The sequence below is a fragment of the Rhinopithecus roxellana genome, chromosome 4 (genome assembly GCF_007565055.1).
Source record: "Rhinopithecus roxellana isolate Shanxi Qingling chromosome 4, ASM756505v1, whole genome shotgun sequence".
NCBI classification, from domain to species: Eukaryota; Metazoa; Chordata; class Mammalia; order Primates; family Cercopithecidae; genus Rhinopithecus; species Rhinopithecus roxellana.
The window spans coordinates 156,105,626-156,132,870 of NC_044552.1; the positions used below are offsets into that span (position 1 = coordinate 156,105,626).

Here is a 27,245-nt window from a genome sequence, read left to right on the forward strand (position 1 = left end):
CTAATATCATAATGACAGGATCAAGTTCACGCATAACAATATTAACCTTAAATGTAAATGGACTAAATGGTCCAATTAAAAGACACAGACCGGCAACTTGGATAAAGAGTCAAGACCCATCAATTTGCTGTATTCAGGAGACCCATCTTACATGCAGAGACACACATAGGCTCAAAATAAAGGGATGGAGGAAGATCTACCAAGCAAATGGAAAACAAAAAAAGGCAGGCGTTGCAGTCCTAGTCTCTGATAAAATAGACTTTAAACTACCAAGATCAAAAGAGACAAAGAAGGCCATTACATAATGGTAAAGGGATCACTTCAACAAGAAGAGTTAATTATCCTAAATATATATGCACCCAATACAGGAGCACCCAAGACTAAATAAGGAAGAAGCTGAATCCCTGAATAGACCAATAGTAGGCTCTGAAATTGAGGCAATAATTAATAGCCTACCAACCAAAAAAAGTCCAGGACCAGATGGAGTCACAGCTGAATTCTACCAGAGGTGCAAGGAGGAGCTGGTACCATTCCTTCTGAAACTATTCCAATCAATAGAAAAAGAGGGAATCTTCCCTAACTCATTTTATGAGGCCAACATCATCATGATACCAAAGACTGGCAGAGACACAACAAAAAAAGAGAATTTTAGACCAATATCCCTGATGAACATCAATGCAAAAATCCTCAATAAAACACTGGCAAACCGAATCCAGCAGCACATCAAAAAGCATATCCACCATGATCAAGTGGGCTTCATCCCTGGGATGCAAGGCTGGTTCAACATTCGCAAATCAATAAACATAATCCAGCATATAAATAGAACCAAAGACAAGAACCACATGATTATCTCAATAGATGCAGAAAAGGCCTTTGACAATATTCAACAGTCCTTCATGCTAAAAACGCTCAATAAATTCGGTATTGATGGAACGTATCTCAAAATAATGAGAGCTATTTATGACAAGCCCACAGCCAATATCATACTGAATGGGCAAAAACTGGAAGCATTCCCATTGACAACTGGCATAAAACAGGGATGCCCTCTCTCACCACTCCTATTCAACATAGTGTTGGAAGTTCTGGCTAGGGCAATCAGGCAAGAGAAAGAAATAAACGGTATTCAGTTAGGAAAAGAAGAAGTCAAATTGTCCCTGTTTGCAGATGACATGATTGTATATTTAGAAAACCCCATTGTCTCAGCCCAAAATCTCCTTAAGCTGATAAGCAACTTCAGCAAAGTCTCAGGATACAAAATCAATGGGAAAAAATCCATTCCCATTGGATTGAACTTCCATTCACAATGGAATGGAATTTCAATGGGAATGAACTTCCATTCACAATTGCTTCAAAGAAAATAAAATACCTAGGAATCCAACTTACAAGGGATGTAAAGGACCTCTTCAAGGAGAACTACAAACCACTGCTCAGTGAAATCAAAGAGGACACAAACAAATGGAAGAACGTACCATGCTCATGGATAGGAAGAATCAGTATCGTGAAAATGGCCGTACTGCCCAAGGTTATTTATAGATTCAATGCCATCCCCATTAAGCTACCAATGACTTTCTTCACAGAAATGGAAAAAAACTGCTTTAAAGTTCATATGGAACCAAAAGAGAGCCTGCATTGCCAGGACAATCCTAAGTCAAAAGAACAAAGCTGGAGGCATCACGCTACCTGACGTCAAACTATACTACAAGGCTACAGTAACCAAAACAGCATGGTACTGGTACCAAAACAGAGATATAGACCAATGGAACAGAACGGAGTCCTCAGAAATAATACTACACATCTACAGCCAGCTGATCTTTGACAGCCATCTGATCTTTGACAAACCTGAGAGAAACAAGAAATGGGGAAAGGATTCCCTATTTAATAAATGGTGCTGGGAAAATTGGCTAGCCGTAAGTAGAAAGCTGAAACTGGATCCTTTCCTTACTCCTTATACAAAAATTAATTCAAGATGGATTAGAGACTTAAATGTTAGACCTAAAAGCATAAAAACTCTAGAAGAAAACCTAGGTAATACCATTCAGGACATAGGCATGGGCAAAGACTTCATGTCTAAAACACCAAAAGCAACGGCAGCAAAAGCCAAAATTGACAAATGGGATCTAATTAAACTAAAGAGCTTCTGCACAGCAAAAGAAACTACCATCAGAGTGAACAGGCAGCTGTGTGGCGTTGGTGGTATAGTGGTGAGCACAGCTGCCTTCCAGAGTGAACAGGCAACCTACAGAATGGGAGAAAATTTTTGCAATCTACTCATCTGACAAAGGGCTAATATTCAGAACCTACAAAGAACTCAATAAAATTTACAAGAAAAAAAAAACCACCCTATCAAAAAGTGGGCAAAGGATATGAACAGACACTTCTCAAAAGAAGACATTTGTACAGCCAACAGACACATGAAAAAATGCTCATCATCACTCGCCATCAGAGAAATGCAAATCAAAACCACAATGAGATACTATCTCACACCAGTTAGAATGGCAATCATTAAGAAGTCAGGAAACAACAGGTGCTGGAGAGAATGTGGAGAAATAGGAACACTTTTACACTGTTGGTAGAACTGTAAACTAGTTCAACCATTGTGGAAAACAATGTGGCAATTCCTCATGGATCTAGAACTAGAAATGCCATTTGACCCAGTAATCCCATTACTGGGTATATACCCAAAGGATTATAAAACATGCTGCTATAAAGACACATTCACACATATGTTTGTTGCGGCACTATTCGCAATAGCAAAGACTTGGAATCAACCCAGATATCCATCAGTGACAGACTGGATTAAGAAAATGTGGCACATATACACCATGGAATACTATGCAACCATAAAGAAGGATGAGTTCGTGTCCTTTGTAGGGACATGGATGCAGCTGGAAACCATCATTTTGAGCAAACTATCACAATAACAGAAAACCAACAACACATGTTCTCACTCATGGGTGGGAATTGAACAATGAGATCACCTGGACACAGGAAGGAAGGGGAACATCACACATCAGGGCCTACTGTGGGGAGGGGGGAAGGGGGAGGGAGGGATAGCATTAGGAGATATACCTAATGTAAATGACGAGTTAACGGGTGCAGCACATCAACATGGCACAAGTGAGGGCGGAGCAAGATGGCCGAATAGGAACAGCTCCAGTCTCCAACTCCCAGCACGAGCGACACAGAAGACCGGTGATTTCTGCATTTTCAACTGAGGTACTGGGGTCATCTCACTAGGGAGTACCAGACAATCGGTGCTGGTCAGCTGCTGCAGCCCGACCAGCGAGAGCTGAAGCAGGGCGAGGCATCGCCTCACCTGGGAAGTGCAAGGGGGAAGGGAATCCCTTTTCCTAGCCAGGGGAACTGAGACACACAACACCTGGAAAATCGGGTAACTCCCACCCCAATACTGCGCTTTAAGCAAACGGGCACACCAGGAGAATATATCCCACACCTGGCCGGGAGGGTCCCACGCCCACGGAGCCTCCCTCATTGCTAACACAGCAGTCTGCGATCTAACCGAAACGGCAGCAGCGAGGCTGGGGGAGGGGCGCCCACCATTGCTGAGGCTTAAGTAGGTAAACAAAGCCGCTGGGAAGCTCGAACTGGGTGGAGCTCACAGCAGCTCAAGGAAACCTGCCTGTCTCTGTAGACTCCACCTCTGGGGACAGGGCACAGATAAAAAACAACAACAAAAAAGCCACAGAACCTCTGCAGACACAAATGACTCTGTCTGACAGCTTTGAAGAGAGCAGTGGATCTCCCAACACAGAGGTTGAGATCTGAGAACGGACAGACTGCCTGCTCAAGCGGGTCCCTGACCCCTGAGTAGCCTAACTGCGAGACATCCCCCACCAGGGGCAGTCTGACACCCCACACCTCACATGGTGGAGTACACCCCTGAGAGGAAGCTTCCAAAGTAAGAATCAGACAGGTACACTCGCTGTTCAGCAATATTCTATCTTTCACAACCTCTGCTGCTGATACCCAGGCAAACAGGGTCTGGAGTGGACCTCAAGCAATCTCCAACACACCTACAGCTGAGGGTCCTGACTGTCAGAAGGAAAACTATCAAACAGGAAGAACACCTATACCAAAACCCCATCAGTACGTCACCATCATCAAAGACCAGAGACAGGTAAAACCACAAAGATGGGGAAAAAGCAGGGCAGAAAAGCTGGAAATTCAAAAAATAAGAGTGCATCTCACCCTGCAAAGGAGCGCAGCTCATAGCCAGCAACGGATCAAAGCTGGTCAGAGAATGACTTTGACGAGATGAGCGAAGAAGGCTTCAGTCCATCAAACTTCTCAGAGCTAAAGGAGGAATTACGTACCCAGCACAAAGAAAGTAAAAATCTTGATAAAAGAGTGGAAGAATTGACAGCTAGACTAATTAATGCAGAGAAGGTCATAAACGAAATGACAGAGATGAAAACCATGACACGAGAAATACGTGACAAATGCACAAGCTTCAGTAACCGACTCGATCAACTGGAGGAAAGAGTATCAGCGATGGAGGATCAAATGAATGAAATGAAGCGAGAAGAGAAACCAAAAGAAAAAAGAAGAAAAAGAAATGAACAAAGCCTGCAAAAAGTATGGGATTATGTAAAAAGACCAAATCTACGTCTGATTGGGGTGCCTGAAAGTGAGGGGGAAATGGAACCAAGCTGGAAAACACTCTTCAGGATATCAGCCAGGAGAACTTCCCCAACCTAGTAGGTCAGGCCAACATTCAAATTCAGGAAATACAGAGAACGCCACAAAGATACTCCTCCAGAAGAGCAACTCCAAGACACATAATTGCCAGATACACCAAAGTTGAAATGAAGGAAAAAATCTTAAGGGCAGCCAGAGAGAAAGGTCGGGTTGCCCACAAAGGGAAGCCCATCAGACTAACAGCAGATCTCTCGGCAGAAACTCTACAAGCCAGAAGAGAGTGGGGGCCAATATTCAACGTTCTTAAAAGAATTTTCAACCCAGAATTTCATATCCAGCCAAACTAAGTTTCATAAGTGAAGGAGAAATAAAATCCTTTACAGAGAAGCAAATGCTTAGAGATTTTGTCACCACCAGGCCTGCCTTACAAGAGACCCTGAAGGAAGCCCTAAACATGGAAAGGAACAACCGGTACTAGCCATTGCAAAAACATGCCAAAATGTAAAGACCATCGAGGCTAGGAAGAAACTACATCAACTAACGAGCAAAATAACCAGTTAATATTATAATGGCAGGATCAAGTTCACACGTAACAATATTAACCTTAAATGTAAATGGACTAAATGGTCCAATTAAAAGACACAGACTGGCAAACTGGATAAAGAGTCAAGATCCATCAGTCTGCTGTATTCAGGAGACCCATCTCACATGCAGAGACATACAGAGGCTCAAAATAATGGGATGGAGGAAGATCTACCAAGCAAATGGAGAACAAAAAAAAGCAGGGGTTGCAATCCTAGTCTCTGATAAAACAGACTTTAAACCATCAAAGATCAAAAGAGACAAAGAAGGCCATTACATAATGGTAAATGGATCAATTCAACAGGAAGAGCTAACTATCCTAAATATATATGCACCCAATACAGGAGCACCCAGATTCATAAAGCAAGTCCTTAGAGACTTACAAAGAGACTTAGACTCCCATACAATAATAATGGGAGACTTCAACACTCCACTGTCAACTACATGGAAACTGAATAACCTGCTCCTGAATGACTACTGGGTACATAATGAAATGAAACCAGAAATAAAGATGTTCTTTGAAACCAATGAGAACAAAGATACAACATACCAGAATCTCTGGGACACATTTAAAGCAGTGTGTAGAGGGAAATTTATAGCACTAAATGCCCACAAGAGAAAGCTGGAAAGATCTAAAATGGACACTCTAACATCACAATTAAAAGAACTAGAGAGGCAAGAGCAAACACATTCAAAAGCTAGCAGAAGGCAAGAAATAACTAAGATCAGAGCAGAACTGAAGGAGATAGAGACACAAAAAACCCTCCAAAAAATCAATGAATCCAGGAGTTGGTTTTTTGAAAAGATCAACAAAATTGACAGACCGCTAGCAAGACTAATAAAGAAGAAAGAAGAGAGGAATCAAATAGATGCAATAAAAAATTATAAAGGGGATATCACCACCGACCCCACAGAAGTACAAACTACCATCAGAGAATATTATAAACACCTCTACGCAAATCAACTAGAAAATCTAGAAGAAATGGATAATTTCCTGGACACTTACACTCTCCCAAGACTAAACCAGGAAGAAGTTGAATCCCTGAATAGACCAATAGCAGGCTCTGAAATTGAGGCAATAATTAATAGCCCACCCACCAAAAAAAGTCCAGGACCAGATGGAGTCACAGCTGAATTCTACCAGAGGTACAAGGAGGAGCTGGTACCATTCCTTCTGAAACTATTCCAATCAATAGAAAAAGAGGGAATCCTCCCTAACTCTTTTTATGAGGCCAACATCATCATGATACCAAAGCCAGGCAGAGACACAACAAAAAAAGAGAATTTTAGACCAATATCCCTGATGAACATCGATGCAAAAATCCTCAATAAAATATTGGCAAACCGGATTCAGCAGCACATCAAAAAGCTTATCCACCATGATCAAGTGGGCTTCATCCCTGGGATGCAAGGCTGGTTCAACATTCGCAAATCAATAAACGTAATCCAGCATAGAAACAGAACCACAGACAAGAACCACATGATTATCTCAATAGATGCAGAAAAGGCTTTTGACAAAATTCAACAGCCCTTCATGCTAAAAACGCTCAATAAATTCTGTATTGATGGAACGTACCTCAAAATTATAAGAGCTATTTATGACAAACCCACAGCCAATATCATACTGAATGGGCAAAAACTGGAAAAATTCCCTTTGAAAACTGGCACAAGACAGGGATGCCCTCTCTCACCACTCCTATTCAACATAGTGTTGGAAGTTCTGGCTAGGGCAATCAGGCAAGAGAAAGAAATAAACGGTATTCAGTTAGGAAAAGAAGAAGTCAAATTGTCCCTGTTTGCAGATGACATGATTGTATATTTAGAAAACCCCATTGTCTCAGCCCAAAATCTCCTTAAGCTGATAAGCAACTTCAGCAAAGTCTTAGGATACAAAATTAATGTACAAAAATCACAAGCATTCTTATACACCAGTAACAGACAAACAGAGAGCCAAATCATGAATGAACTTCCATTCACAATTGCTTCAAAGAAAATAAAATACCTAGGAATCCAACTTACAAGGGATGTAAAGGACCTCTTCAAGGAGAACTGCAAACCACTGCTCAGTGAAATCAAAGAGGACACAAACAAATGGAAGAACACACCATGCTCATGGATAGGAAGAATCAATGTCGTGAAAATGGCCATACTGCCCAAGGTTATTTATAGATTCAATGCCATCCCCATCAAGCTACCAATGAGTTTCTTCACAGAATTGGAAAAAACTGCTTTAAAGTTCATATGGAACCAAAAAAGAGCCCGCATTGCCAAGACAATCCTAAGTCAAAAGGACGAAGCTGGAGGCATCACGCTACTTGACTTCAAACTATACTACAAGGCTACAGTAACCAAAACAGCATGGTACTGGTACCAAAACAGAGATATAGACCAATGGAACAGAACGGAGTCCTCAGAAATAATACCACACATCTACAGCCATCTGATCTTTGACAAACCTGAGAGAAACAAGAAATGGGGAAAGGATTCCCTATTTAATAAATGGTGCTGGGAAAATTGGCTAGCCATAAGTAGAGAGCTGAAACTGGATCCTTTCCTTACTCATTATACGAAGATTAATTCAAGATGGATTAGAGACTTAAATGTTAGACCTAATACCATAAAAACTCTAGAAGAAAATCTAGCTAGTACCATTCAGGAAATAGGCATGGCCAAGGACTTCACGTCTAAAACACCAAAAGCAACGGCAGCAAAAGCCAAAATTGACAAATGGGATCTAATTAAACTAAAGAGCTTCTGCACAGCAAAAGAAACTACCATCAGAGTGAACAGGCAACCTACAGAATGGGAGAAAATTTTTGCAATCTACTCATCTGACAAAGGGCTAATATCAAGAATCTACAAGGAACTCACAAGGAACTCACATGTAATCTGCTGAAATAAGGATGGACTCTAGAACACATTTGGTAAAGATTTTCATCAAAATGATCAATGATTTCTTAAAAGTTAGGGTTTTGTGGTCAACTTCTGTAATTGTAAAAACTCATGAACTTATAAATAAGGTTTTATTCCCTGATGTATTATAAGTAATATTTTAAGTTTGTCTTCCAATCGACTTGTTTATCTTCCTATGTCAACATCCTCATGTATGTGAAAGAAAATTCTTGTTGGTTTTTAGATCATAGAATATTGCTGCTGTTTTGTGTGTTCCATTGATTTTTCTATGAAAACAGTTAATTTAATTGTAATAATAGTGACCATTGTGTTTGACAGTGAATATCTTAAAAATTCAAAGTAACAGTGACTTATGTAATGTGAGAGTTTAGTTTTTCTCTCATGTGAAAGTTTAGATCGGTGGTTCAAGGCTGCTATGGCACTTCATGGTGACAGGAACCCAGACTCTTTCGATATTGTTGCTCTACTGTGTATAACCTTAACTTGTGGTTCAAGATGCACTATGTATATTACAAACAGGAGAGAAAAAAAAGTGGATGAAGAAAAGGACAAGTAGAAGTTTCCACAGGACACTTCTGTTGTTCTGTAAATATGATGTATTGTTGTGTAACTCAGTAGATCTCTTTTCATTTCTGAGTCTGTGCTATTGTGTGATACCCCATGATTTATTCTAGTCACTGTCAAAGGACATTTGCTTGTTTCCAGATTTGGGTTAACATGAGTAAGGCTGTGATGTTAGATTCTTGTACGAGTGTATGTTGCTTGGACCAACACCTTGGAGTGACAGTGCTGAGTCATAGTTTAACTATATGTTTAACATAATAAGAAATGTCAGGGCTGTGCGCTGCGGCTCTAGCCTGTAATCCCAACTATGAGAAGTCGAGGCAGGCGGATCTTTTGAGGTCAGGAGTTCCAGACCAGCCTGGCCAATGTGGTAAGACCCCGTCTCTACTAAAAATTCAAAAATTAGCCGGGTGTGGTGGTGCATTCCTGTAATCCTAGCTACTTGGAAGGCTGAGGCAGGAGAATCACTTGAACCCAGGAGGCAGAGTTTGCAGTTAGCGAAGATCGTGCCACTGCACTCCAGCCTGGGTGACCGAGTGAAACTCTGTATCAAAAAAAAAAAAAAAGAAAGAAAATCCAAAACCATTTTCAAATTGGTTGTTTTACATTTCCACCAATTACATGTGAGAGTGTTTGTTAATCTTTATCCTCACTGACATTTAGTATTATGATAGTGGCTAAGATGTGAAATCAAGTGAAATTGTATCTTGTGATTTTAAATTGCATTTTCCTGATTATTAATGATGTTGAACATCGTTTTATATAATTATTGGCAACTTATACGTCTTGTTTTGTGAATAGCCTGTTCAAGTTTTTTGCGTATTTTTAACTTAAGTGTTTGTGTCTATATTATTAATGTGTTCTTTATATTAGCTCTTTGTAAGCTCTGAGTTTATTTGACAATTATATGTATTATTAATATTTCCCAAGTCTGTGGCTTGTATATTCATATTTTAGTGTTTTTGATGAGCTTTAATATTCATTGAAATTCAATTTATACATTTCTTTATGTGGGGTTAGAGTCTTCTGTGTCCTTACAAGGAAATTCTACCTGTTCCAAGGTTATCAAGATGTTCCTGTTTGTTTTCTGTATGGAGTGAGATATTTATATTCACTTTTTCAAGCAACATTTGCTACAGAGATTCTCTGTCTCTTATTGAGTTTCCTTGTCAACGTCTCAGTTCATTTTTTCCTCACCCACTTTATTGAGAATAATTTGTGTAAATAGACTTCCTCCATTTGAAGGGTACAATTTGAGGAGTTCTGACAAGTACATAACAACATAAAGCCACCAGCACAGTCATGATAAAAAACATTTCCATAGCCTCTCTATTTGTCTGCTAGGACTGCCATGACAAAATACCCCAGACTGGAAAGCGTAAACAATAGAAATGTATTTTCTCACATTTTTCTGGCAGCTAGAAGTCTGAGATCAAGGTATGTCAGCAGGCTTGGTGTTTTCCAGGGCCCCTGTCCTTGGCTTGCAGATGGCCACCTTCTCCCCATATTTTCACATGGCCTTTTCTCCGTTTTTAAGGACATCAGCCATATTGGATTGGGACTCACCCTAATGACCTCATTTTAACTTAATTACCTCTGTCAAGACCTAGCTCCAAATGCATTCACATTCTGAGGAACTGGGAGTTAGTACTTAAACATAAATTTTGAGGGGATGCAGTTCAGCCCATAACCCCCCAAATAACCCTTATGCATTTATATAGCCTGTTCCCACTCTGTGCTCCCACCCCCAAGCGACCTCTGCATTTCATATAAATGGAATCATGCCACATATTCCATGCTTGGCTTCTTTCACTCAGACTAATTCTGAGAATCGTTAATGTTGTTGCATTTATAGGTAACAGGACACTGCTTATTCTTGAGTAGTCGTCCACTGAATAGTTATACCACATCTTGTCTATCCAGTCAGATGAAATATTTCGCAGAGATGTGGGTGCCCTCCAGTTTTTATTTTCCATTTGCACCAACAGTGTGTCTATTCCAGTTGTTTTACAACTTGTCCGTCTTTGACATGGGCATTTTCAAAAATCTTGCTCATTTTAATGGGTGTGATCAGTTCATTTGTAATACCATTTTTTTGTAGCTACTATATAAAGTCTACAAGAAAAGCGATTGTTCGCTCTTTTTTATAACTGCAGTCTCAGGGTTTGAGAGCAACAATAAATATTTGGTAAGTGGATAAATATTTTGGTTTAACGAATTTTTTTCATTCTTTTTCCTTCCTACTGTTTAATGATTGCATTTATTATGCCACTACTCTAACCATGGCATTGTACTTAGCTTTGTGAGAGCGTAGAATCTTTAAATCAAATGAAGGAAGATGGATGTTCAGAACAGTGTCAGTGTCTACTATATGACAGAGGGAGATACATGCTTTAGAAGAATTATAAACAGCATGCTGTAGAAAGTGACATGATCTTGGGGAGGGCTGGATAATAGGGAAATTGAGAAAAAGGTGAATTCAGAAACCCATTGGACTGTGCATCCAGATCCCTTGGAACGAGGTTTCTTATTGCTCAGCTTTTACTAAACCAAAAATAACCCTACTCAGGCAGTTCTCTTTTGAGAAATAAGAAATAATACTTGTAACAGTTGCCATTTTTCAAGTCTCTATGTGCCAGACACTGTGTAAAGGCGTCTGTTGTGTTGCCTTTGCACAGTGTTGTTTGTATTTGTGTTGTTTCATTTAATCTTCATGCACACTCTGTGAAGTAGATATTTAATTCCTCACTTTTCAGATGAAGAGTACAAAGTTTGGAATGGGTCCATGCAACTAGCTCGGGAACACATAGCTAGTCATTGGTAGAAATGAAATTCAACAAATTTGTGAACTTCAAAGCTCCTTCTTTGTATCGTTTTGTTACAGACACAGATAAAAAAAACATCAAGGGAAGACTCAAGCTTCTGGGTACAGCTGTTTTCAAGATAGTTTTGCTGTTGTTTTATTATATCCTTAGTATGATTTACAAAATTATTTTAGTCCCTTACACTTAATTATGTGGCTTAAATGTTTGTGAATTATTCAAGAGAATATTTTAAACCCTTCATATATGATGACAAGATGAGATAATAGGGTAGGTATAATTTAAGTAAAATTACTATTAAATAACGTTTTTCAAAAACTGTAAATGTCATGGTTTACTATTAATATTTTGGAAAATAGAATTAGCAATTTATTTTAAGCATCAATGCATATACTCACATATGATGAGCAGATTATAGCATTTATTTAGATAACTCAAGTAATTATTTTGCTTTGTCAATCTGGGCTGTGTCTGAGTAATATTTGAATATGAATTAGCCAGTTACATACTTCAGTTTTCCACTTTACTGGGCATTGAAAGACATAGCCAAAATGGCTTAAGATTATTAGTTCTAGAACTTTTTAAAATAAATTTTAAAACTCACATTTTATAGATTTTATCAATGCTTTCCCTCTGTTGGGTAATTTTTCTGTATTTCTGATTTACATGCATCATATAGATGTCTTTAGATAATATTTGCTTCACGCTTTTCTATAGACAGTAACATTAGTCAGGACCAATCCTCAAATGCCATCTCTAGTTGTCATTTTCCACTTACTGATGCAAACAATTTGATGAATCCCATGATTCAATTGCTGCCCCTCTATCACTGTCTTCTCGAAATTCTCAGGTCAACAGCACTAAGGTTTTCACTGTAATTTCTCACTTGAGACACAGGACGTACCTACTCGTACAAACATATGTGATTATATGTTAGCCAAAGTGCCGCCACAATATTAAAAATAAAAAAGTACTTTTCAGCATGAGTTTGGAAATTTTAATTTGCTGTAGATCAGGGGTCAGCAAGCTTTTTCTGTAAAGGGTCCAACAGTAAATATGATAGACAGTGTGGGTCATGAGGTCTGTGTTGCAACAGCTCATTATAGCATACAAACAACCATGCTCTATGTGGCCATATGCCAATAAAATTTTATGGACACTGAATTTTAAATTTCTCGTGGTTTTCATGTGTCATGAAATATTCTTCTTTTTGTGCTTCTCAACTATCAACAGATATGAAAACATTTCTTAGCACAGAGTCTGTATAAGGTGGTATTTGGCCAGCAGCCCATGGTTTCCTTACCCTGCTAGTGTTGCTAAAATAATTCATATATTTTTCTTGGTTGTAATCATAACTAGGCAAAAAAAAAAAAAAATGAGAATGTTTCCTAAAAACCAGCCAAATTTTTTCTATTGTACTATGTAACATTGTATTGAGATATCTTTCTATAATTCAGTAGCTTTGAGGGATTAAATAGTGGTTTTGGTTCTCCAATTGACATATTATCATCCATAGCTCCCTTCTACTGCCATGTATTTTTGCAGTAGTTTTTAATCTGAAGACCTTTCTTACTACTATATAAAAACTATTAACTATAAATGCTTTAGCCATGCAACTCTTAAAACACTCTGTTCAATGATTAGGCAATTGAAGTTTTATATTTTCCAAAATTTGACAGGAGCACAGTTAAATCTGCTATTCGTACTATTCACACATTCACACTATTAGTGTGAGTAGCTGTGTAAACCAGCATATCTATTTTACTGTGTTGATGCCCTAGATTCAAAAGAATTCCATTCAGTTTTACTACTTATACCATGGTGTTATGGTTTGAAATCAAGAAGAATATTGTGAATGAGTTTTCTATAATGTCTCTGAAAACATGAATTTGTCAGATAACATAGCACCTGATGTGACAATTACAGGAATAGTTCCATAAATATTTTAGTTGCTATTTGGGCACTAAAAATTTAAATATGAAAAAATAAATATCTGTGATATGCACAGAAAAGTCTCACTGAATGCTAGACTTTGAGGTAAGAAGTCTTACTCTGTGAAGCAAAATATAACTGGGACCTAACTCCTGCATTTAATTATTGGTGTTCCTTCTTTTTTTTTTTTTTTTTTCTTTTTGAGGCAGAGTCTCACTCCATCACCCGGGCTGGAGTGCAGTGGCATGATCTCAGCTCACTGCAGTTTCTGCCTCCCGTGTTCAAGGGATTCTCCTCCCTCAGCCTCCTGAATAGCTGGGATTACAGGCACCCGCCACCATGCCCAGCTAATTTTTGTGTTTTATTAAAGACAAGGTTTCACCATGTTGGCCAGGGTGGTCTTGAACTCCTGACCTTAGGTGATCCACTCGCCTCAACCTCCCAAAGTGCTGGGATTCCAGGCGTGAGCTACCATTCCCGGCCTATTAGTCCTTCTTCTTGGCTGTTGCCACGCAGGTGTGTCATTGACCATTGCATGTGTCGTGAGTCAGTCAGAAGAAAACTTCAAGAGAAGAGAAGCAATGTTGTCCCATTTAGTTAATGGTTAACCACAGCGAAATGGATTTCTTTTAAACCCAGGGACTTTTCAGTGCCTCAAGCACAGTATGGTTCACTAGGAATCGCCACCAACCACAGTATGAGAGCCAGAGCTCGGCACAGGCATCTGGCCAGAGATCTCCTTGTTTCCGGAATCAAGATGACTGCCATCCCAGGGAGCACTGCTCTTGTTAGAGCTGTCAGTCAGGTTACATCACAAGGCCCGACAATTACCTAATCATCCCCTGACTCATTTCAGAATGATGTGACAAGCTTGCAGGGATACATGGAGATGAAAACCAGAAAAAATTAAATTAGATGAGGAAAGGGATCAAAGGAAAGTAACATGAAGCCAAGGGTAATATTAGTAAACGAAGTGTGTATTATGAGTTATGTAAAATTGGGAGAGCCGGTCCACAAATTTGACTCTAAAGTTTTCCTAATTGTCTAAAAATGAGAGAAATCTGATTTGTCGTGTCCATAAAGGTAGAACAAACCACAAGCTACAGAGAAAAGGACATTAAAACAAACAAAGGGGCAAGATGTGCCCTCTGGGTTCTTGTCAAAGGATTTGCAATTTGCCATGTAATTTGCATATTACATATATATTTAATAATCATAATTAAAATCCTCTGTTGAATATGGGAATTCAATGTAATAAAATAGACATGTTTATTTATCCATACTACTCACACTATTAGTATGAATGTTATGACTATCCAGAAAATAGAAACAAATGTCCCAGGGAATCGATACCATTACAAAGCAGATTTAACTTTGCTCCTGTCATATTTCAGAAAATATAAAACCAAAACTGCCTCATCATCATACACAGTGTTCCAAGAGTTTTATGGCTAAAGCAATTGTAGTTCAAAGATTTGTATAGAAGTAAGATATGTCCTCAGATTTAAAAGTGTAATCATTGTAGCGGATTGCATTCTAGCCACATGGATCTCCACTGAATTTCTCACTTTAAGCTGGAAAAATGAGGCTAATGAATGTGATCAAGTTCGTAGGTATCATTTCTTTACCTCTCTTTTCTTTCTATATATTTGTAAGTTTTATCAAGTGAATATATGCACATGTTTAAAAATCAAAGGTGCAGATACCCTTATAATAAAAACAACTTGGCAGGTAAGGGAATTCATCACCACTTTTCTCTTTTCTCTCCAGCCTCACTTCTGCCTTCCAATTCCTCATATTTCTGTTTTTACTTTTGTATTGTCCAAGCTGAATAACATGTATATTTTGTTACATAAATCATAATTAACATCCTCTGTTTAGTTTTAATAGCGTTACTCCGAAGTTGTTAAAATCACATGCGTGTGTACATTATCGTGAATACAGTGGGATGTGCAAAGAAAATTAAATGTCTTGTTCTTTGTGACTGATGTGATCTGAATGACAAGCCCTGACCCTCTTATGTGCCTGCAACAACATTGCCTTGATCATCAATCCTATGTCATCATGTCCTGGGCCCCCAAGACCACTTCCCACCTCCAGATTCAGTGATTCACCAGGAGGGCCTGCAGGACTTGCCGTACCTTCACACACATAGCTAAGATTCGCTACAACGAAAGGATGTGAAGCAAGCGGAAAAGGCCCAGGGGGAAAGTTTAAAGCAAAGCACAGGCAAGGCTCTGTGTCCTCCCGCAGTGGTCACTCAAGAGGCACTCATTCCCCCAGCAGCCAGTTGTGACAATGCGTGTGAAGTGTTGTCTGCCAGGAAGCTCATTGGAGACTCAGTGCCCAGCAATTTTAGTGGAAACTGGTCATGTAGACACCTCTGCCTGGGGCTTATCAAAATTCCAACCTTGCAGAGGGTGAGAAGATGTTGCGCATAGCCGTGGTTCATACAGATAGTTCAGGCTCTGCACACCACCCAGAGCAGTAAGGGAATGATGTGGACACTTCCAAAATTCACATTCCCAGACGCCAGCCAAGGGCCAAGCTTGAAAGCAGACTTTTCAGATCATCACAGTTTCAGTCCTGCTAGAACTCTTTTCTGCAAACTCACCTCCAGATTAAGCAGTGGCTTTTGGGTTAATGATCAGTGGATCCCAGAGGCAGCTTCCTTTTGAGGTTTGGGGTAAAGAGCCTCTGTCAAATGGCTCAGTTTCTTTCAGGCACAGCTCAGGTCTGGAGAACTGCTCTGCATCCCCTGCTTTTCTCTAGAATAGTGCATGTGTGCATGCATGAGTGTGTGTGTATGTAGTATGTGTATGCCTGTGTGCTGTGTGGTATTGTGTGTGGGTGTATGTGTGTGGGGTGTGTTAGGTGTGTGGGGTGTGAAGAATGTGTGTGCACATGTACGTATGTGGTATGTTTGTACATGTGTGGTGTATCTTGGTGTGCATGCATGCATGTGGGTATATGTGGGGTGTGTGAGGTGTGTGGGATGTGTGTGCACATGTACATATGTGGTGTGTTTATGCATGTGTGGTGCGTGACATGCTGTGTGCATGCATGCCTGTGTGCATACATGCCTGACTGTGTGTGTGAGTGTGTGGCATGCATGTGTATGTGCACACATGTAATGGAGAAGGAGGGAGGGAGGGAGCACTATTGTAGTCTAGCAGTGGTGGCTGTGAACCCCTGCCCACCTCCCACGGTATTTTCCCCAGCATCTCCTTCAAGGTGGCAGGGCGGCTCTGTGCTGGTTCCTGAAGCAGAGGTGGGCCTTGTGATGACTGATTTAGCTCCTACAACTTAAACACTGGCTTGGTTCCAAACATTGTGGGTAGTAAAATCACCACAGCCTCTGCCCCTGAGTCCTAACCTTCTGCCTTGCACTGGGCACTGGACTCATACCACATCTCCTGGAAGCTCTGTCCCTCTCCTCCAGCCCTTGATGCCACCCTCCCACCCCCTTCCTTGTGTGTCACAGCTGGGGAGACACCCCACGTCTCACTCTGCCCCTCCCGTGGCCGCCTCACTGCTCCACCCATGGTGAGGAGGTCCAGGCTGCCACTTTGGGTTTTCTTCAGGCATCCGATGATTTCCTGAACCCTGAGCCCTGACAGACAAGTCAACTTTCCAACTTGTATCTCCCCAAGCCACTTTTTCCCGTTCTCCCATTTAATTGATAATTAGGTCAGACACAGAATTTTAGGTTGAAATTGAAGGTATTGCTACAATTTAAAAATTCTATTTTGATTTTTGTTTCCAAGTAGATGATCTGAACTTTCTGTTTAGAAGATTTGAGGATCTGGAAATTTGCTGCTTCTAATCCCCTCTGCCCTCTCCCCATCTGCCCTTTTTTTTTTTTTTTTTTTTTTTCTTGAGATGGAGTCTTGCTATATCTCCCAGCCTGGAGTGCAGTGGCACAGTCTTGGCTCACCGCAACCTCTGCCTCCTGCGTTCAAGTGATTCTCCTACCTCAGCCTCCTGAGTAGCTGTGATTACAGGTGTGCACCAGCACACCCAGCTAATTTTTGTATTTTTAGTACAGACAGGGTTTTGCCATCTTGGCCAGGCTGGTCTTGAACTCCTGACCTCAGTTGATCCGCCCCCTTCAACCTCCCAAAGTGCTGAGATTGCAGGCATGAGCCACCGCCCACAGCCCGATTTCTTAAAATTTAGTCAAAAATTATGAGCCAGTTAAATGGTTGTGATGCTTTTTACTGGTTTGCTTTCTAAGAGGAATGCAATAATTGACACTGATATTTCATTTTAAGTGATCTTCTCTAATTTAAAAGAAGTGTTGCTGTTATTTGAATTTTTATTTCTTTGATGCCTAGGAAAGTTTGCTGAGCACCCCCTTGATGCCAGGCCCTTCTCTAGGTGTTAGGATGCCTCAGGGAACAGAGTAGACCAAGTTGGCTTTTGTGTAGCTGTGGTCAGTAGGGACAGGCAGCCCTTGCTCTGTGCTGGGCCACTGCATGGTGGGGTTGGGCGGGACGGTGGTGATAATTATTATGAAGCAAAGGAAGCCTGGAAGGGCAGACAGAGAAGTGGAGCAAAGTCAGGGATGGCCTTTCTAGTAAGGCAGCATTTAACCTCAGCCCTAGGGGAAAGCTACAAGTGGAAAACGAACATATTTGGAGCAAAATGTCAAATATAGTCTTTGTATATTGATGAATATGGTTTTGACCTAGCAGATCCGTTGAAAGGGTCAGGAGGAACCCCAGAGTCTGCAGACCACACTTTGAAAATTGGACCCCACCAATTTCACTATTATGTTGTAATACAAGCGGACATAGTTTAGAAAATGTCTTAAGGAGAACATTTCTATTATAACTCATATAAGAATATATTGTTGTTTTTTCCCAAAGGGTCCATCTTGCTGGGATGATGTTTTAATTCCAAACCGGATGAATGGTGAATGCCAGTCCCCAAACTGCCCTGGGACTACTGCAGTAAGTACCTGGTCGCATTCACTCCTCTTATTGTGAGAAAATGATGGCATCTTCACTGTTTGCTAGGAAATTAGAGACAAAAATGTCAACTGACTGTTCTTCCATCTAATAATGTTTACCAAAATTGTTATGATATTCAAATACGTTAATTACATTCACCAAAAATCCAACCTGTGACCCTGCCTTCCAGGGTCGCTTTCCTAGTGACTTAACAATTTTGGGGACCATGTAGAAATGTGTCAATTTTAACTCCTTACAAAGTTACATCCATAGAAAGAAAAGGAAACGTAAGAGAAGGAGAGCCAGTTCAGAGCTTCCAAAAGAAAAATAACAAAAGTGTAAGATTCACCTTTTTTCCTGCTCCAGTGATATTTTATATTTATATTCCCCATAATTAAAAATTGATTTTTTTTTTCTGCTTTACCTCCTTCTACCTTTCTTTAGTAGTTTTCTGACATAGTGGACTATTACAAAATATACTATGGGTGGCCAGCTCTGTAATCGAATTACCATCCTCTGTTCTTTGTAATCCTTTCTCTCTTTGCAAGTATATGCCGTATGTTTCATAGATAGCAGATATTTCCTGAAAGAATCCCTAAGCTCTGAATTTATTGTTTGTTTGTTTGTTTGTTTGTTTGTTTTTGAGTCAGAGTCTCGCTTTGTTGCCCAGGCTGGAGTGCAGTGGCGCAATCTCGGCTCACTGCAAGCCGCGCCTCCCGGGTTCATGCCATTCTCCTGCCTCAGTCTCCCGAGTAGCTGGGACTACAGGTGCCTGCCAGCACGCCTGGCTAATTTTGTTTTTGTATTTTAAGTAGAGACGGGGTTTCACCGTGTTAGCCAGGATGGTCTCGATCTCCTGACCTCACGATCTGCCCGCCTCGGCCTCCCAAAGTGCTGGGATTACATGCATGAGCCACCACACCCGGCCACTCTGAAATTATTTTTAAGATAATTTTGTTATTATGGTCATGTTTAACATGTATATTGTTGTTTTTTTTTTTTTTTTTAAACCTCAAAACTCGCTGGCTCCATGGTAATCTGACTGTATACATTTCCTGAGTTGTAAATACTGTTATCGTGCCAACACAAATGTCAGTGTTAGTTCCCAAACTGTCAGAGCCAGCTGGCCATTCATATCTTCTCTAAGGAACAGAGTCTGTCAACAGCAACAGGTACCGTGTTTGAGCGAGAATCATTGGAGGAACTTTCTCTCGCCAATCTGCTGGCTGATCGGAAGATAGCAGTGGGCAACAATCAACAGTCACTGTCCACCAGACTAGGGCTAGGGGCTATGGACAGATTTTTATTCATCTCAATCCTGAGGAATGAAATCCTGAAGAAAAATAATGACTTGTATGTCACTCACAGATTTTTGAGACATCACACAGTCTTGCCAGTTTCCCACTGGGATGAAATTAAAGTGCGTATTTCCTAGGGTGGCATTCTTAAGTATAATTACATACCTTTACATGTATACAAATGTAATATGTATATATTATAGCATACATAATATGTAGATATAATTACATCTAATAGTGCAATTATATATATGTCTATGTTTCCACAGATACATATGTGTGATACATATATACATACATATAATCTTGCCCTTAAAAACTTGTAAGTACAACCCGATGGGTTTATGCTTACAAGTTTTTAGGGTCAACATTATATGTATGTATAGGGTATACATATATACAACAGTATATGTATAATGTTTGAGTTATATCTGTAACTGAAACCTGAGTTTGGGGCCAATATTCACTCTTCCTGTGCGGCACAGAAAGTCCTGGGTCTGGGATGTTGTTTAATGCAGTCGGTCATGAGTTGTAGTCCTGGATACTGGGCTGAGAGTAGCCCAAATCCTCTAGGAGCCCTGTCTTTCAAAGGAGTCCTGAAATGATTTTCCCAGTCAGTATTTCAAGGAACATAAACTAACAATCAGAAAAATCACAAAATGTATGTGGAAACAAGCCATGGTGAGTAAGAGTGAGCAGAATTCAAAACAGTAAAGAACATAGAAATTGAAATCATCAAGGATAGAGTATAAGGATGCTTAATATGTTTAAAAAATAAAGCTGTATAAGACAAAGATTAAAAAAAAAAGAAAACTATTGGAAATATCCAGTCGAATTAAACAAGCACATACACCTGAAATTCTAGAATTATATATAAATTTTAATAATTGACACAAAGTTTACTAAATGGGCTGAACAGCAAATAAGACATAGCTAAAAAGAGAAAATAGAACTTAGATCTGACATTTGACCTGAAAAAAAATTATCCCAAATGCTGCCAGAACATAATAAGATTTAAAATATAAAAGAGAACTTAAAAAACATGGAAGATAGAATTTGATAATACAGTCATTCCTATCTACAGCCATACCACCCTGAATATGCCCAATCTCATCTGATAATACAGTCATTCCACATATCTTTGGGGGATTTGTTCTAGGGCACCTTCCGCCCACTTTGGATACCACAGTCCACAAATAAGGGTACTCATAGGCTGTTTGAAGCCATCACAGCTGTCACATAGAGACTTTAAAATCCATGGGGCAAGGAAGCCTTGTCCAGAAGCTTCCAGCTGACACCCCTTGATCCCCTTGTCTATATCAGGCCAATTCTGTGCACAGGATAGTCCGGATTCGCTCCAAGGTAGTGTGGGTGACACTAGAGGCTGCGTTCTTTGATCATGTGGGGGCGGCAGCTGCCCCACCAGGATGGAGAGGAAGGAAGGCTTCTTCCCATCAGCCCTATGGGTGACAGCTACCCCTGGGTTCCAGGGAAGGTCAGAAAGTACATCATCACCCCCGAAGGCCTCGCACCTCTGTGGCCCTTGAGGCCACCCCATGGCCCTTGGCACGCGTGCTTTGGACATGGGGTTGCATCATGACCAAAGGCTTTCTCACAAAGGCCACGTTCCTGCTTGCCTCTCAGGTGGGAACACATTGTTCCTGAACAAGGATAAGGAGGCGCGTGCACAGCAACCCTAAGACCATGTCTGGTGTGCACTCTTGAGTGTGTATCTGTGGCGGAATACTGGCCGTGCTCATGAGGCCTATTAGCCTATGAAGTTCCCGGTGACAAATGAAGCTTCCTCACACTCATTGCACTCACCAGGCATCTCTCCAGTGTGAGCATTCATGATGCTTAAGGCCTGAGTGTGGCTGAAGCATCTCTCATAGGTGGCCTCTCCTGGGTGTGAGTTCTCCATGCTGAGTGAGTGGGAACTTTCTCAGCCTGGCTTCCCCAACAAATCCCTTCTGTGGTGTGGATTTTGGAATTCTGAAGGAGGTGACAGCTTTGGCTGCAGGTTTCTTCATCTTCCCTGCACTCAAAAGACCTTTCCTTGCATAGAAGATCCTGGTGCCAAATGAGGGGGGAGTTTTGGACCCTTTCTTGTCATTGTAGCACTTGTAGGACGTGTATAGTTCCTCACACTCCTAACACATATGGGACTTGCCTGGTAAATTTTCTGGCAGTAAATAATGGCTGCTGCTTCTCAAGACCTTTCCAAACACCATGCGTTTATAGGTTCAGAGCTGGGCCTCCCTGTCTTCTCTGTATTTGAGTCCTTGCTGTTCAGTACCCTGGCCCCTCATCAATTCCAGCTGTGTGGCCACAGTGGTTGCAGGGAGCGGGGAGTGGCCTCAAGTCCCAGTGAGGGCTTGAGTTCAAAGGTCTTCAGTATTCTGCGTGGACCATGCTCCTCTGGGCCTAGTAGAAAGCCCCTTCTCCAGGAGAGCAGCCAGCTATGTCCTCAAAGGTCATGGTCCCTGTGCCAAGGTCATTATCTTCCTCACCCTTATTGGAACCTCAGGCTGGGGACTTCCCGGGAAGCAATTCCTGGACCAGTCACCTGATCAGTCTAGTCATTGTCAACATTAAACCCTCAAAGTTAGAGGTGAACCTCCATTGTCTAGTATAACCATTCAAGGGATTGAACTAAAATACAAAATGCCAAATTGGGAGACGGAAAAAAAAAAAGAGAGGGGGTGAAATATAGGAAAGTGGGACAACTTAAGTAGCACACACAAAAATGGCACAAGTAAAACCTCATGTAACAGAAAGGAAAAGAAATTGAAGTGCACTAACTGAAGTTTAAAAGACAATGACTCTTAGACTGGGTTAAAGGAAGAGAATCTAGCTTTACGCAGGTTACAAAAGACATACCTAAAAGAGGTGAGCAGAAAAACAACAAGAGTAAAAGAATGGAAAGTAATAATCCAGGCAAGTATTAACTCAAGAATGCTGTTGAAACCATTTTAATTGCTCATAAAATAGATTATTAGGCGAGGGTAGAAACATTACTAAAAAAGAGACTTTAAAGATTTTGAGGAAAAATATGTTCAGAATCCCAGGAAAAAGAGACTTTTGAGGTTCTGGGGATAGAAAGGTTTAGTAACCCAGGAAGATAAAGCAGTTTAAAATGGTATGGATTAACATGGATTCAAAATGTACTAAGGAAACATTGTCAGAATTAACAAAATACGTGGATAAATGTAGCACCATGGTGGGAGAGAGAGTAACACAGCTCTCTGCGGAGTTGGAGGCTCCTGCAGTACAAGCTTAGGAAGGATGCATCTGATTCATACCACCAGTGAGCCCACGACATCAGGATAGAGTCACTTGGCAACTGGAGGATATCAACAACTGATCATGTTTTAGGACCTTAAGAAATTTAATATCAATAGTAAAAATGTAACTCTAAAAATCTGTTACACGTGGACATGCAAATCACTGAGTCAATGTCAAAATCTAAATGGAAATAAGGGAACAAGCCACAATGAAAGGGTACCACATAGCAGATATTTTGGAGTATAGCTAAATTTGTATTTAAACAGGGAATTCAGGATCATAAATACCTCAGAGATATTCTTATCAAGGTAGGAAAAGGAAGCATCATATCCAACTATGTTTTTTCTGCCATATTTATTAAACACCAACTAAACGTCTGTTAAGTAAAGGGACTGAGGGTTACAGGACTAACCATATCAATAGCTAGCCCAAGTTCAGTGCTTAGTGTCAGCTGAACTCTTTCACTCTCTCTTAAAACCATTTTTCTGGATCATGTTTTCCCAATGCAGCTAAATACAAACTCTGACTCCTGTATTGTCTAAAGTCAAGGTTTTGACGGTATTTTGGACCCTATATATAATTTATTTTATGTATTTTAAGTTTATTAAAATTTTGAATTTCTATCACTTAGACAAAATATCCATGTACTTAGAATTTAAAATAGCAGCATTCCTAATATATTCTTAATTAATTAATATTTATACACTTAAAGATAATCTTAGTAGATCATTTTAAATAGCAGTAAAATTTACCCGTGGTTTTTAAGAGTGCAAATACAAACTTGACCCTAACTCTCTTATAGACAGAGAAACCTGAACCCAATTCAGCTTTATGCTAATCGCTGTTATTTTAGGAGGGAGCATACTATTTGTTCTTACCTTTTATAAAAAGAATTCCAGTCAGCTCAAAGGATATAGGCTTGAGATTAAAAAGGGGATGAAATCAATTAGAATTTTCTCCATTAGTGAAACTAATTTGACTTTGGATATGGCATCAGACTTTAGTTACTCTGTGTCAATCTTCATTTTATAATTTACCTATGATACCTTAAACCAAGCTTGTTCAACCTGCGGCACTGTATGTCGCCAACGATAGCTTTGAATGTGGCCCAACACAAATTTGTAAACTCTCTTCTGAGATTTTTTGTGTGTGATTTTTTTTTTCAATTCATCAGCTATTTTTAGTGTTAGTGTATTTTATGTGTGACCCGAGACAATTCTTCTTCATCCTATGTGACCCAGGGAAGCCAGAAGATTGGACACGCTGGCCTTAAAAACTTCAGAGCAATGATTTGTGTCTGCATGTGTACTGGGGGATGTGTGTTTCTCTTACTGGGGCACGCATAGACTAAGGAAAACCCCAGAGTCCTAGTGTCTGAGCATCATTTCTGAGTTCTGAATCGTAACTTGTAACACTGAGCTCTGCTGTCATCAAACGCTCCCCTCTGGGACCTCTGGCTTTGGCTGTGTTTTTCTGGTAATGAGGAGCCCGTTAACCAACCACAGGAACCTTGCCTGTTCTCTCACACCTGACAGTCACACAGTAGGGCTTAGGGTGGGGGAATTTCCTCAAATAAAAAAGAAAGAAAATTTAAATCATCTCTTTAAAGTAATAAATGACTTTAAAGGTTATTTCAAATAAATTCTTGTGGAGGGGTGTTGATTTCCTACTGCACAACCTATCATATTTTTTATATATCATATATTTTTGAGAGGTAGAATTTACCTGAAGTGTTATGTAAAATAATAGTTTCTTTTTTAGATTATTTGATTTTGACTGGAGTTCAACTCTTATACATCAAACATTTTTTTTTTCTTATCAGAAGCAGTAGCGTAGGACCTCTTACAATAACTCCAAGATTTATTTCAAATGAAATTAGATACTTAAAACTATCCCCTGAACTGTAATAAATAATGTAACTGTTAAACTCAGTATAATAAATAGAGTGTTTTCATCTTATTCAACATGCCATCTATTTTTCACACTTTCTCCCTCTTAGGCTCAGTATATGCCAACTGGAACATTAGTTTGAATACAAGTTAATATTCATGGTCTGTACCTCTGATTTCATGTTCTTGAGAGATGTTAACTGAAACAAAATTAATAGCAAATACGTCTCCTAATACTGAGCAATTTTGATTTATGTCAGAAGTCATTTCCATATTTTATGTCCAGAAAGTTTCTTAATCATGTTTTAGTTTGATCAAATTACTATCCTCCAAGGAGTCTGCATTTCTTTTGTTTGTTTTTATTGTTGTTTTAGACTTCATTAGAATCACAGAAAATGAGACTCAGAATTTCTCAGGATGGTTTCATGTGTGAACTGTATGTTTGTTTCTTTGTTGGTTTGTTTTCTGGTATCTAATAACAATAAAAGGTGGTTTGCTTTTGTTTTTAAAAAACGACCTTGGATGGAAAAGTGTCCCTGAGATAGTCACAAATGACGGTCTTTATTTGCACATTAAGGGAGCTGTGGTCTCCATATTCTCATGTTGCCCATGCTCGTCTGCACTGCGTAATAACTATCAGCACAAACATCTCCAAATATATATTTAAGCAATTCCAGCTTTTGTGACCTTTCAGGGGTCCCATTGTGGTCAAAGGGCAACTGGACACTTAAATGTAGAGAGTAGAAAATGAAAACAGAGGTAAAAGACAAATGGACTAATTCACTCCCCTTTTCCTTGTGCCCTGGTGTTTGGCTGAAGACAAATGCTCTGCCTGCCCTTACATTGTTCTCCACAGTCATATTTTCTTAATTCTAAACAAAATTGAATTGTGAAAACTTTGAAGTCAAACTCAGATTATGATTGAATGGTGTCTAAGCGTGACAAAGGGTTCTCTGTTGTCTGACATGCAATTTGGGGTGACAAACTAGAAAGTTTTCTTAGAACATTTTTCAAAAACCCGATCCAGCATTCAGACTCAAGGACAGCTTCTTTCTAAACCAAGTTTTGAGTACTTGATAACAAAAAGTTTCTTGTTCTTTTTTGAATGGTTAAGGTTAAAATTAGAAGATAGATTTTTTTTTTTTTTTACAGAATTAGTTTAAATCTTACAAATTTGAATCAAAATTTCATTGATATATGAAAATGCATTAGTTGCCCATGAAAAAAAGTGTCAGTTTTTTAAGTGTGCTATAGAAATTAAGGTAATATTTTAAGAACTTCTGAATATCTTTGAGGGTATGAACCCGAACCCCAGTTTAGTTCTCCTTTTTCTGTGAGATAACCATGACATAACTTCTTTTTCATCAAGGCTCTTTTATAACTTGGTGGAAAACTGAATTAACAGCCATCTTCATGGTAGTGTTAAAGACTCCTTGTAAACTGCTACGTGAAAAATTAATCTCCAGAGAAAGAAAACCAGGTGCCGGAACCAGTGTGCCTGTAGCAGAGAATCTGCACATGTCAAATAACAGTGTCCATGCTGCTATCACAGAACACGACCTTGGTTTAGTCTATGATGCCATCTTTCCAGCAATATGCAACTTCCAAAATATGTTTTTTAACTGTCAAAGATACTTCTTGCTTCCCTGTTCCAGGAAACTCCTAGTCAAGGTGAATGTCAGCTGTTTTTTACACTTGATGATCTGTTATTCCCTATTCTATAGAATACTTTGCATCATACTTTATATACAGTAGAACAAAATCATGCATATTACTACAACATACTCAAATATGAGGAAGTTAAAACCTGTTTATAAACCCCAGAGGCTTCAAAAGTCTTATTTCTTCTTTTTTTTTTTTTTGCCTTTCCATAGAATGATTCAAAAGTCAAACGTGTCAGTCCGAGGCTGTATTGATGGTTGCATTGCAGGTTTAGACAAAGGCCCTGACAACAAAGAAACAACCAAGCACTTTATCTCGATTACTCAGAAAGGTGTGCTTCTAGACCACTAGGTTTTAGAGTAGGAGAGAGTACATATCGATCTACCGGAGAAGATAGCAATAGATACAAAAAAAGATAATTTCAAATAGATTTATAAATGAGATTCTGAGAACCAGAGCAAAGAAAGATTAAATACTGCTGTAAGCATTCCCGAATGTTTCAATCGGGATGGTAGATTAGACCCAAATGGAAATATCAGGGATTAGAGATGGGAGGTCACTCTGAGATAGCCTCGGTGCAGATACACAGGAGCCTAATGGAGTGAGAAGAATAGAAGGAAGACGTGAGAGTAATGGGCCAAGAGATTGAGGCCTGTTTCTTGGCCGGGAAACAGCCCGCCTGGT

General features: G+C 39.7%; 1 protein-coding gene across 3 annotated transcripts in view; it reads left to right on the forward strand.

Moving 5' to 3' along the window:
* Positions 1 to 27,245, forward strand: part of PRKN (parkin RBR E3 ubiquitin protein ligase) — a 1,396,422-nt gene that overhangs the window by 667,110 nt on the left and 702,067 nt on the right. For all 3 annotated transcript variants that reach the window (XM_010373152.2, XM_030929283.1, XM_030929284.1), the window contains one exon: positions 18,344 to 18,427. In XM_010373152.2, coding sequence (XP_010371454.1) covers positions 18,344 to 18,427 — 84 coding nt within the window. The remainder of the gene's footprint in view (positions 1 to 18,343; positions 18,428 to 27,245) is intronic.